The sequence below is a fragment of the Bombyx mori genome, chromosome 8 (genome assembly GCF_030269925.1).
Source record: "Bombyx mori chromosome 8, ASM3026992v2".
NCBI lineage: Eukaryota > Metazoa > Arthropoda > Insecta > Lepidoptera > Bombycidae > Bombyx > Bombyx mori.
In genome coordinates this window covers 9,790,858-9,804,897 of record NC_085114.1, presented here as the reverse complement: position 1 = coordinate 9,804,897, position 14,040 = coordinate 9,790,858, and the positions used below count along the sequence as shown (strand labels likewise).

Genomic DNA, 14,040 nt, shown 5'->3' with positions numbered 1-14,040 from the left:
TTTGAAAGGATTTTAAGTGTATGCGGGCCGCGTGAGCGAACACTACACTTGCATAGGTCATGACGGGGCGTATGCAAGTTTTGTAGAGTGTCACCTTATTTCTAAGGGACATTTTACTTCGCCTACATATCATCGGGTAGAGACGTCCTAGGATGAAGGCGGCACGATCGCGTACCGTCTTGATGTGGGGGCGGAATGTCATCCTACTGTCGAGGGTGACGCCTAAATATTTGACCTTCGGGGCCCACGGTATGGGCTGGTCGTACATCGTGATTGGGCGAACGGCGGGGGCGGGGGTGTTGACGCGCCTAGTCGGGAGAGGGATGCTCAGCGTGGTGTTCGGAGGGCGACCCCTTTTGAAGAGCACCGCTGTGCTTTTCGTGGGGTTAATGTCGATGCGCCACTTCCGGAACCACTGTCCCATGGTGGTAGCTGCGGTCTGAAGTCGTCGATGAAGCAACGCCTTCTTCCTACACGAGTAGTAGATGGCGGTGTCATCGGCGAAGAGCGCCAGATGGGTCTCCGGAGACCGGGGTATATGGTTGATATACAAACTGAATAGTAACGGGGAGAGGGCGGAGCCTTGCGGGACTCCGGCTGTGACGTGACGGGGCCGGGAACGCGTTCCCTCGACTCGATATCGGAACGAACGGTTCGACAAGTAGTCTCGTATGATGAGCACGAGTCTGTCTGGCACTCCCATGTTATACAGTTTGTATATCAAACCGTTGTGCCAGACTTTGTCGAACGCCTTCGCTATATCGAAGAAGAGGGCTCCTGTCGGAATGGGAGAAGAGGGATGTGTTGTTTCTAAAATTTTGTTTCTTTATCAGTTCAGAAATATACTATGTGCTATTTCGTTAAATTATTTATAGTTAATGTGAAATTGTTTTTTTTTTTTTTTTTTTGAGATAGCAACATCGAAGATAATTAGGGTAGTGTCGTGATTATTAATTAAAAAAGGTACTTAGAGTAAATGCGTAGTAAAAACATCTTGCTATTTCACTCACAAACCCTCTAACTTTAATGGTGATTTTGTAACCGTAAAGTCCTTCGTTTTTATAGTTATTTGATAGCAACGATAACAATAATTAAAATGTTTTTTAAATTACTAATTAGAACAGAAACAACATCTCTATTTTTGTATTTATTTACAACTAGTATTGTGTGTATAGTATTTTTTATTTAATTTTATTCATAGTGGGCACTCCACGAGACTGCAGTCCTACAGTGTCACCGCACAACAGCGGATCGCCATTCACACGATCAATTGATGCAGGATCATTGTCAAGGTATTTATCGTTTACTTGTATGTAAATTGTTTACATTGCTTTTTTATATGTACGCCATCAATTTAATTCGCATAAATAATATGAATCATTTCATTTTTTTCATTTGTCATCATTTTTTTCATTTGTTATCTGTGAGAACACACTCAATAGTTCGTTTCGTATCCTTTAATATACAATCCCAAATTCACAACATGTGAGGTGATTATACGAATCAACTCTCTCTCTCTCTCTCTCTCTCTCTGTTTACTCGGTCCCTCATTGCTGAGGATCGTGACTCTGTTTGATTCCGTCAACTAGCTGTCTCCATCGATCCCGTTCTGTAGCTTGGTGGAGTGCGTCGCTGACAGGTATTTTTAGTTCCTCCGCTATTTCAATCAACTACCAGTCCAAAAATAGACTTGTTTCGTGTTAGAACGTTAATTAATTAAATTTGTTAGAAAGTACAGCGTTTTATGATATGGTGTAACATTAGGTCAGTGGAACAGCTATCGAGCCCTGGTGAATGTGAGGCAGCACTCGTGGGGGGTCTGCGAGGACGCTCGGGGGGCAGCGCGGGAAGTAAAGGTGCCCGTGGTCGAGGTTCTGCGTGGGGATCCATATCCCGCGTATTTGCAAGGAGCCGACACCGTACCAAATCCGGCAGCGCTGCTGTGAGCGGTCATGAAAGTGGTGAGACTAGAAAACAGTGCTATTCATCAATAATTTTCTTCATCGAAGATTCGGAGCTTAAAATGAATTAATTACGCCCATTTCATTGCCAATTAATAATTCTGGATCTCTTCGTTTCAAACTTTCTGTTAACAAATTTGTGTATCGAAATCGAAGTTAAGCTATGTATTATTTTTATACCCAGAACCAGTATACGCGGGTACCGGTAGTACGACCCGTGCATGGTCGCCGCTAAGTAGTGAAGCAGCTCTCCGCGAGGCCGCTTCCCAGCCTTTAGCAAGGTGGCGCACACCGGCAATCATAGCGTGGCTAGAACTGGCTTTAGGAATGCCACAATATGCAGCTGCAATAGCCGATAACGTCAAAAGTGGCAAGGTTTGTTTACCAACGAAATGTGAACTTTTTTGTTAATTATAATATACGAGCCGTACTCGCCCGCTTCGCTGGGCATTTAAAATTAACATTATTATTTATTGTCATTATTATTAGAGAGTCCAAAACTCATATAAATATTAGCCCTTTCATTAAATACATGTATTTTCTACATGGATACCAAGTTTCAAGTCAATCGGATGCATAGTTCAGTAGTTATAACGGAACATCCGTAAAAACCACTGTAGATTTATATATTAGAATAGATTACGCTACTAATGATTCAATAGAGTTTTTTTTTGTGTGTGTGTTTTAATGCTATCAGTTAGGTCCCGCGAAAGATCATTATAGTTATATAAAACTGCATTGTTGTACATAAAAAAACATAATGGATAGATAGTTGGTTATTTTATCTTATAACATTATTTTTAACCCATATCCCCTAAAAGAAGACAGCGTTTTTCAAGTTGATAATATATTATGTGTATGCATAAATATGACCAATAGAGCACTGACATGAAGTAGTAAATGGTAAGTTAGGACGAAGAAGTGCGCCAGTTTTAATGCAGTTTACAGTATATTGTAGTGTGCGTAGCATCATGAGCCTATTTTTTTTTGTTTTCGTCTCAGAGTAGTATTTTTTTCCAACAGTACAACAGTGGCAATTAAATAATTGAAGCTTCGACCTTATGTGGTCATGGTTAGTGATGATAATCCAGATAATTGACTGTTCTTCCGATAATCGCAGCAGCTACGATTGTATATTACATATTACGCAAGTTTGTGATAAAAATAGTAGTATACAACAACGTAAATTCCGTATCACGTTTTTCTCGGTAAATAATGAACGAAATAAAAAATATTTAATATTACTCCCGTGCCCATTCATTATCCGAAATACGTTCATTTTATTAGATTTGTATGGAAATGAGGACCCGATACAAAATTTCGTGAAATTTATCGGGACCTTTGTTTGTGAGCGTTGATATCTGATTTATATTATACCTAAGTAAGGCCGGGAATGATATTTACATTGTAAACCAAAAATTTGAAAATCGCAAATAACAACCTGAACATATTAGTGATATAGAGAATGACGCGACATTAGCGTCAAATATTGTGTTCTGGTTGGTTCTAGATCCGTGCTTTGAATGGGCAGGTTCTGCTCGAGTTGACGGATGCAGATCTGGAAGTCGGACTGGGGATCTCACAGCCGATGCACCGCAAGAAGCTGCGTCTTGCTATCGAAGAACGAAGACGACCAGACTTGGTCAGGAATCCAACAATAGGTCAACTCAGCCACGCTTGGGTCGCCGCGGAATGGTTACCAGATTTGGGCCTTTCTCAGGTGAGTTATAAGAATTGGGACTTGCATTAAGTACGAGGGTATGTGAGCTCTAATAACCACGCACGAGATCTCGAATTTGAAGCACAAAATTTACATACTCTAAACTTTAAATTTTTTTTTTTTTTTTCGTTGCTGTGATGATTAGACGAACTCACAGCCCACCTGGTGTTAAGTGGTTACTGGAGCCCATAGACATCTACGACGTAAATGCGCCACGCACCTTGAGATATAAGTTCTGAGGTCTCAAGTATAGTTACATATTATGTAGTATACAATATGGTCTTATTATTCTAGCTTTTAATTTACTAGCGGTACATTTCGATAGGGCGATGAAAGAAATTTCGGAAGTTTCATTAACTACGTTTTATTACTACTTGATCTCATTACGTCTTCTTTACAACTCTGTAACTACACAATTAGTGAAGTTTCGGCAAATCTCTAATTACGGTGCACTGGTTGGGGACGAGTGAATCATCAAAATTATGTGGTCCCTTTTCTGTTCAATTGCAACTACATAAGACACGGACTGAGAGGATTAGATAATTGTACTATTCAACCGAAGGGGAGATCGCATGAAAGTAATTACCAAACTTGCTTGATCCTCGTCGATTTTCATCTATTCAATCTTAATCTTGACCAATAAATGTCGAAGTATTACGGACACATGCATTCCCTCTGTCTGTTAAATCTAAATTCTTAATTGACCAGGAATAGTAATATACTTGATGTAAGAGCGCATAGATATTTCCCATCCTATCCAGATTAGGGCAACTGATAATTCAATGCAACTTATAATTCAATCCCATACCTTTAGGCGGTTAAGGAATTTTACGTTATGATGTTATTTGCGAAATTAGTTACCACATTAATTAGCCGCAAAGGAAAATTACTAAATTTGCATCGTAGATTATTTGATGTCTTCTCCTTTTTCTCTACCTTATCCCACTAGGCGGGATCGGCACAGCTAATTTTTCTCTTCCATTCTCTTCTATCAGCCGTCATCTCAACACTCACTCCTCTCTCTCTCATATCGTCATTCACACACTCCATCCTTGTCTTCTTCGATCGACCTCTTTCCCCTCTACCTTACACTACAATTTCCATACATCTCCTAGTCACATGCATGTATTACACTAACTTCTGAAATAGCTACTTATTTGTAATAATAATCAATGCACAGTATGCTGAGTCATTCCTGGCTAACCTGGTGGATGCCCGCATGCTCGACACTATAAGCAAGAAAGAGTTAGAGAAATACCTCGGAGTTACAAGGAAGTTCCATCAGGCCTCCATTGTTCACGGCATTCATCTGCTGAGGATAATGAAATACGATCGACAAGTATGTAAAACTTTCAATTAACGCGCACATTTATTTGTTATCGTATTATAAATATTATTATTTGAGGGGCTTTTACCCCAATTTTTAATATTAATGAGTTCCCTATATTCAGAAGGTTAAATCAGAACTCCAGTAAAATATTACTATATACTATTTATAAAGTTTCAGTGTGTTCATTATATTTAAACTTGTATTTAATTCTTTTATTTACCCTGCCTTAAAATATAAATCATTTATTTAAAAAAAAAACTCAATTCGTGTAATTATTCCTATTGACATGTACAAAAGCTAATTACGATTCAACGGTAAAATAATTCAATTATCAACGTAATCAACATTGTGTGAGGAACAGTCGACAATGATTGATAACGATAACTTTTCTAATTGATAATTTGATTGATTGAAGTAAATTGAAAATTAAATTCCTCGTCGGTTCATAACAAGAATATAATGCAAAATTTTCCACTTGAATTCTTAAGCAAAATATGGATGTTGTAATGAGAAATCCCTTTCGCGTCCCTTTTCGATAAGGAGAACGAGATAAGAGACGAGTGCAAATGAGCGATTATCCACTGAACTGGTGCGAAATGTTCTGTTTCCAACGCGACCCTCGTACAAACACTCATTAATCATTAGCGCTCTTCTCTTTGTACTTCATTTGACTAAAAATCCGTGATGTCTCTCGTTTTTTGAAGTGAAAACTTCTTTAGAATCGTTGTGATTTCAAACCGGATGCAACGGAAAAAACGACAGGTAAGAGACAGAAATACAAAAATGTGTAGGATGAAGCCAGCAAAGAATGAGACAGAAATATACATACTATTTAATACAGCGCCATCTGTGAGATTTTTTAATACTAACGTGTGTATGAAAACTCTTGTAGTGAATTTTAATTTAGGATTATACGTTAAATTAAAATATCAATTCACAGAGGGCGCTACCTTACAATTATTTACTAATGACAAAATTTTACATATACTTAAGACGTTTAGGATAATTGTATTTTAATTTTGGAAGGTTTCACTTCTACCACGTGTGAATTCCACACATGTATTTTTTTTTTAACGAAATGAAACACTTAGTGTCGTTTTTTCTTTGAATAATTGTAAGAGTTTTCTGCAGGCTCTGGCGGTGAGACGTCACCAGTGTGAGAACGTAGACGCGGACCCCCTGGTTTGGACCAATCACAGATTTATGCGGTGGGCCCATAATATTGATTTAGGTGAATTCGCTGACAATCTCAAAGGTATGCTTTAATGAACATTTAATCAGGCAGGAAACATTTTTGGATTTCCATACATGGTCTATTTGAATGTTATGTTAGATAGTGGAGTTCATGGCGGCCTGGTAGTACTGGAGCCGTCTTTCACCGGAGAAACAATGGCCACTGCTCTGGGTATTCCACCGTCTAAGAGCATTATTAGGAGACATTTAGTGGCTGAGTTTGATGCCCTTGTAATTCCTGCGAGGTAAGTAAGGCATCAACTGCATCTTTTTATTTAAACAATATAACACTTGCTTTTCTTATCTAAATTATTAAGAGAGAAAAATCAAATTTACCTAAAAGTAAAACGTATGATTTAGTTTGAGAATGAAATTTTCAAACATTAAAAGAAGCAAATGTTATGTTCTTGACGCAAATAGTTTCACCTGAATGATTTCTTGAAAACAATTTGTGGCGAAAGCACTGTGTCCAATGCAATTATTACCATCCAAGCATAAGGGAAATATATAAAGGGTAGTAAATGAAAAGTTAAAAATATTTAACTATAATGAGTAAGAATGAGCACTGCATGTTATCACGAAGCCACAGTCCCTGTAGGTGAGCAAACTGTAGTTGATTATAATGTGAGGTGCAATCCTGCAGGTATACGATATTTTGCCAGGTGGAAGAACTGCAAGTGGAGGCTGCCCGAGTATCCATGCTATCCACAAAACAAAGATAAACCAACAAAAACTAAGAAAATCTCCTTCAAATTATAATTAAACTATCGCTTCGAAGCCCAAATAATAATCTTGTATCTATGTAAAGTCACTCGTATCGAATGTTTGTAAAGTAGCTACTATTTTTACACAAAGTGTTTTACTTTGCGTTAGAGTTTTGTAACTATTTCGTGTTTCTCGAGACACGCATTTCTTCTGAACGAAAACTAATTGAGCGGTGAAGACTGATGCGTTACTTTAAGACTTGTTCGTCTTTTCGAAAGACAATCAAGGAACGTGAAAGTGGTCGGAAAAATCACCAAGTTCTCTATACGTTCGCCTTTATCGAAATTAGATTCGATGTTTGAACATTCTACCCCCTAGGGCTCCCGTCAAAGCGTAGATTACATTTGTCACGTTAACGTTTACTCGTCGATCGATTTCGTAAAATTAGTAAAATTTTATGTATACAAAAGCTAGTTTGATAAATTAAAGCATTAAATGCTTCACTTTTACGATTAGGGGGTGAATAATAACCTAAACGGCATACATTCGTGTTGATTAAACTCCGTTTTGATTCTTAAACGAACATTTTAAATTTCCTTCAAATAATATATACCTCAAGGTATTACTCTGAACAATTCGTAATAATAGCTTTAGGACTATAACAATAATAGCGTTTACCGATACTCTAAGATAGTTAGTTATATGTCTATGTTTTTGAATTGTTTATATTCAAACTGTAAAGTTACGTTGTACGTTAGGTTCTCGTGTATTATCATTTGAACTATAAATGTGAATAAAATAATATGAAAACTACACAAAGTACAGGTCGTCAAGTCAGTATTATTTATTCATCATCCCTTAGTCGGCGATCCTTGCATCAAGACGGAACGGTAACGATCACTTTATCGATACATCATGAATGCCTCTGTCGTCATTAGACCGCACATTCAATCTCTGGCCACGTTTTCTTCTTCCATACGTTTCATTATCTAACAATTCATTTCAGACATCGTGATTTTTAATGCTTGCGTTTAGTTTCCTTTATTTTAGTCGATTAAAACTATCGATGTTGTCGTATTGTTATCGTAAGGAACAGGACTGGAATGTAAAACAAAAAAAAAATTGTATACAGATCATCTATTTACAGTACTGTTCTTTATTACAGAATAATGTGTTTTCATATTATTTTGTTTGATCATATTTGTTCACGAGCATGACCCGTATCATTTCGAGCAATGTGCCTCATGCTTTTTGTGTCCGCAAAAAAAAAAAAAAAACATAAATTGTCATCGCACTTTGTTACTATCTTTTTAGATACCAGTTGGACACAAAAATATATATATACTGATAGGAACAAAGACTGAATTTGTTGCCAAGTTCTAAATATATGGCAAATCCGTAAAAGACAATCTGCATGTGAGCTTTTTGTGTTAGCGGAAGTCGTGAAAGTTTGCTAGCCAAAAAAAAAAAAAACTAAAACTAATTCTATGATGTAAACAGCTCTGCCTGGCTTACGTATTCTCTGTGTGTTTATCATAATGTAGTTATGAAATGCTTTTCTTTATTATTCCAGAAACATGTTTGGCCACCAAATAAGAATTTTGGGGAGACCATTTTCAAGGTCTGTTGCCACTGGATTACCTGGGATTGACCTCAGCGGAGAGTCAAGGCGACATAGTCTACGGGTAAATTATTAGCTAAAGCAACTAAATGTATATTTTACGAAAATTTATGGATCTCTTGTCTGTGACTCACAAAAGTCTGTGAAAGGAATAAATAAATATGTATAACTGTGTATTTTGTTAGGGCCTTCAAAAGACACATACGAGCCAAAAATAATACTTTATTAGCATCACTATTCACTTAACACTAACCACGAACACTAAACACAAATATAATAAATAAAAACCGTAAATAAATACCGTAGCTTCTAATTTTATTTTTTTATTGCTTATATGAGTGGATGAGCTCACAGCCCACCTGGTGTTAAGTGGTCACTGTAGCCCATAGACATTCACAATATAAATGCGCCACCCACCTTGAGATACAAGTTCTAAGGTCTCAAGTATAGTTACAACGGCTGCCCCACCCTTCAAACCGAAACGCATTACTGCTTCACGGCAGAAATAGGCAGGGTGGTGGTACCCACCCGTGCGGACTCAAAAGAGGTATATCTTAATTCATTTTTGAAATATAATCACTTATTAATATATGCTTAATTGACGTTTTCTTTCAGGGCTCAATAACTCGTGCTCTAGGGGTACTTAAGCCTAAACACGAACGAACATCCCCTTCAAGTTCTAGCGAGAGCTCCAGCGTGCTCAGTCTCGGTACTCAATCATATTCGTACTCACCTCCTGTGGCGGTACGAACCCTCTCTCAGCTGAGCATGCAGTACGCGCCGCCGCCGACCCTCCAGGAATACGAACCGATATACACACCATTGAGCCTGTATTCTCAATCCAGCGTCTCAACAAGGGACAGCCTACAAAGATTGAATGAAATCAAAGAGAATTCCAACATCATGCACAGGTATGTTAGATGAACATTAAACTATCACACTTACTCCTTCAAGGCACCAAGATATAATTTTGTATGTCTTTGCTTCCGGCAACATAATTAAAACAAGCCTTTGACTATGAAAATTAAACGTGTTTGATACCCACTTAACAGTATTTTTACTGGTGGTAGGACCTCTTGTTAGTCCGCACGGGTAAGTACCACCACCCTGCCTATTTCTGCCGTGAAGCCGTGATCCGTTTCGGTTTAAAGGGTGGAGCGGCCGTTGAAACTATACTGAGACCTTAGAACTTATATCTCAAGGTGGGTGGCGCATTTACGTTGTAGAGGTCTATGGGCTTCAGTGACCACTTAACAACCAGATGGGCTGTGAGCCATTCCATCCATCTAAGCAATAAAAAAAGGTCCCTACTACCACCCTACTGATTTCTGCCGTGGAGCAGTAATGCGTTTCTGTTTGGAAGGTTGAAGCAAACGTTGTACTGTAAAACTAGGACTTAGAACTCGTGTCTCAAAGTGGGTGGCTGCATTTAGATTGTTGATGTCTATGAGCTCCGATAGCCACTTAAGCCCAGTTGGTACGTTAGCTCGTCCATCCGCCTAAGCAATAAAATGAAAAAACTCGACTCCGAATCTCATGGTAAAGTGCTAAAGCTTAATAAGCACTTTACCAAAGAGGCAATAATGTTACTATATATGTGATACCTTTTAGTATATTGTAATTCTCCATTCTAATGCCAATATATCAAAACAATATCATGTTTTTGTCGTGCTTCTGAAATGAATCTTTGTAGTAGATATTGAACTTTATTTTGAGTTTGGCTTTTGTTAATTTTTACATGTTTTCTTTAAAGGTACGGACAGAGAGCTGATCAAGCCCACAGAGTGAGTTCCCCTCTACCCAGTAAGTCCGTAGACGACTCCCTCGTCAAACAGAAGAGACACAGACGAGTCAAAAGCATTGGCGATATTAACGCTTCCAGTAAAACTTCTGTTTAGAATCTTAGTCAATTAAATATAATCTTACAGAACGCATGACATTTTCATTAAATTTTTAGCATTGTTAAGAAAATAATGATTTAGTTGTAATGATTATTCAGTTTGACTGTTAGTTGTATTTGTTGGTCATTATAGGGCACCAACAGACGACAATTAACAGGTAGTTGAAATGTTAATAATGATTATGAAATTCGGGAGCAAAAAGTAAACAATATTTCAGCTATGTAAATAAGCTTCAACACTCATTCATCTTCTATATATTATCTAACGCACACATAAGCGTCCACGCTAGTAATTTTAGCCAACTTATTAGACATCATTATATAACAGAAAAACTAATCGTGTGCTATAAAAAAATTTAATCATTCTTTAGGAAATTGATAATATAACGTCTCTTGCTAATAAAATGAGCATTCTTGTATTTATGACCAGTTCCATGAAGCAATATCTCTCGCTCCGAAACTTTAAAACAAATAATGTACAAAATATTCGGATCTAAACATATGAATTGTAATATTCAATTGTGGCATCTATCAATTGTACTCATACAATGCAGGAAATCAACAGTGATCATACAAAAAATCGATTCTAGACAATAAATAGCAAGCGAACGCTTAAAATTTGTACAAACAAACATGATATACAAAGAAATGTTGATTGCAAACGATTAAAATACACTAGATGATATGGGACATTCTTGAAAAGTAAAAGACGTTGAGTACATGAAATTGGTCACTAGGCAAACGAACTCTAGTAAAAAGTTATCTAAAATTATCAATATCTATACGAGATTTTAATTGAATAAAAATGATCATCAATCTATTTAAGATTTTATTAAAATTACTAATAAAATTTATTAAAATAAATACTTTTTAACGTCAAATTAAAAACAACACCAATCATATTGAATGTTGTTAAATTGATATATTGTGGTAAATTCTTGTGCAGTCGTGTATAATCCACGATTAACTTGTCCTATATTTTGCCCACAAATGACGTCAAATGTAAGTTTTGTTCAGTAGAGCTTTGTAGTTTACGTAGCAATTTTGAAAACTGAGAGCTGTCCGATTCCTTGCTGACTAAAGTTGATTTACCTGATCAAAAGATATTTATCCGACTTCAAAAAAAGAAGGTTTGTTACCACAGAAGGCCGTCTCTAATAAACTAATTATAAAATGAAACATTTTTCATTACTTAGGACAGTTAATTTTTTTTACGTTACAGTTAAATTTTTCATTAATACAGTTTCAACTTGTCTCCATTAAGCGTTTTCCCCATTTCGTCATAATCGGTTCAGTAGTTTGACTTTTAAATCAAAAAACTGATCAATTTGTGTCGTCCAAGTAATCAAAATTGTATATTTTGTTTGTACTGAATTTTTTTGATTTCTTTCACAATTGAAGTCTGAAATCAATTTTTTTAACTATTTACCTACACATTCTAGCTTAAACTGTATTCTATATTAAATTTAATGGTATTAAAGGAAGTACACTCAACCTACTTACATATAGGTATAGCTACATATCATAGTCTCATATTAAATAATTTTCTAGAATAAAAATATTGATTTATACTTTAAACATTTCTACGATAGTGATGATTCAAGTTTATGTGACAAAGTGGTCAGAAAAATACCTTAATGATAAAGTTGTCATCACAGTCTTAAAATTATACATGTGTGCACTCACACTTACATATGTGTGTACTCGTATGTGTATACTATACACTAGTCGGATACTTTAATTTTTTTAAGTGAACGTATTTAAAAATTATATAGTGTATAATCTGGACTTATCTACCTATTTTCGTCTCATCGCGATATAAGTATGATTCATATGAGACTTACTCAAGTAATATAATATTTAAAACTCCATTATAATGTAAGTAATCATATTAATAAATACATTGTCATCGAGCTTCGATTTTCGACTGATTGTTTTAGTTTCATCTTCTTAGTCATTGTTTTGTGATATGAATAATATTCGAAAAGTTTATTTTTTTGTGATAATGTTTAAGTCATTTACGTTTTATTTTATTGTATTCTTTTGTTTTATATTGGAAATAAAATATTTGAATTCTGATTTTGTTTTTGTTTCATTGAGATTATTGAAACTATTTAAAGCTGTGGAGACTTGGTAAACCGAGAGCTTCACAAATTTAGTGCAACATGCCGTCTTGTACTGAAACCGACAGTCTGCAGTGTCATAAATACAGCAGCGGCAAAACTTTTACACAACCTTAATACTGGGATAAAAGTAAAAATAGTGAAACACGATACACTGTACCCGGACAAAGAAGTGACAAAAGGCTCCATATTTTCAATTTACGACAGTATCAACTTCGTGATAAGAACGTGGTCCTTTTATAAAAGTATGAAGGCCCAAAGACTTCCAGCTGTTTATTCCAAAGGACGCCAGATAAAAGAAATCGTTTTGTATTTAAGCAATCCTAGGAAAAACATAGATTTTCTTTGATCTAAGTTTGGACATACGCATTTTATCGATCTAAGAACATTGAGATACCTTCGTTTATATTATTTTAACCTCTAATCGCCTTTAATAGCGAAATATTCTGAAATCTAAGGTCTTCAACTGATATTATTTTTACGCACTAAAAATTTTCATCAATGAAAATAACCATTCCTTTTTTTGTTTGTCTCTCACCCATTCCTTATATACAGACATCATGAGATCGCCGCCATCTGCGTTGAGACATGAAGCGGAAATATCAGCTGTGCTATGAATCGCTAATCCCAAAAGCATAAGTGCTTCGCTGGCGAAAAAGACAAGATGGTGGTACCTATCCGTTCCAAATTACAATACCCTCTACGCCGAGCAAATGCCGGTTAGAGATATGAAGAGGATTTTTATGTCCGTTCTCCGGTGAATCTTATAATAACGTTTTACGACACCCATGGGTTGAAATAAGCTAGAGCTATTCTAGACCAACAGATACAGCATTTTTAACAGATAAGTAACAGATAATAAGGCTATATAAATAACAGATATAGGTATCTACTAATATAATATATGATTTATATATTTATGAGACCGTTGATTCCACGAGTTAATTGAATGCGTTATAATTATATTAATTTTTTTTAAAGCCATATGTTTAGTTTTTTTGCTTAGGTGGGTGGACGAGCTCACAGTCCACCTGGTGTTAAGTGGTTACTGGAGCCTATAGACATCTACAACGTAAATAAGCCCCCCACCTTGAGATATAAGTTCTAAGGTATCAAGCTTAGTTACAACGGCTTCCCTACCCTTCAAATCGAAATGCATTACTGCTTCACGACAGAAATAGGCAGGGTGGTGGTACCCACCCGCGCGGACTGACAAGAGGTTCTACCACCAGTAATTACGCAAATTATAATTTGCGGGTTTCATTTTTATTACACGATGTTATTCCTTCACCGTGGAAGTCAATCGTGAACATTTGTTTAGTACGTTTTTCAATAGAAAAATTGGTACCCGCCTGAGATTCGAACACCAGTGCATCGCTCAACACGAATACACCGTCTTATCCGTTAGGGCACGACGACTTCAAATGTTTTTGGAAAATGACTTTAA

The 14,040-nt window shown here is 36.4% G+C and overlaps 1 protein-coding gene across 1 annotated transcript in view; it reads left to right on the top strand.

The window, feature by feature from the left end:
- Positions 1–12,549, top strand: part of LOC101746495 (kazrin) — a 137,055-nt gene extending 124,506 nt beyond the window's left edge. The window contains exons 13-22 of the mRNA XM_012695567.4: positions 1,202–1,292; positions 1,765–1,961; positions 2,146–2,336; positions 3,472–3,681; positions 4,862–5,020; positions 6,143–6,266; positions 6,345–6,489; positions 8,523–8,634; positions 9,186–9,481; positions 10,324–12,549. Coding sequence (XP_012551021.1) covers positions 1,202–1,292; positions 1,765–1,961; positions 2,146–2,336; positions 3,472–3,681; positions 4,862–5,020; positions 6,143–6,266; positions 6,345–6,489; positions 8,523–8,634; positions 9,186–9,481; positions 10,324–10,468 — 1,670 coding nt within the window. The 3' untranslated portion in view covers positions 10,469–12,549. The remainder of the gene's footprint in view (positions 1–1,201; positions 1,293–1,764; positions 1,962–2,145; positions 2,337–3,471; positions 3,682–4,861; positions 5,021–6,142; positions 6,267–6,344; positions 6,490–8,522; positions 8,635–9,185; positions 9,482–10,323) is intronic.
- The last annotated feature ends 1,491 nt before the right edge of the window (positions 12,550–14,040 follow it).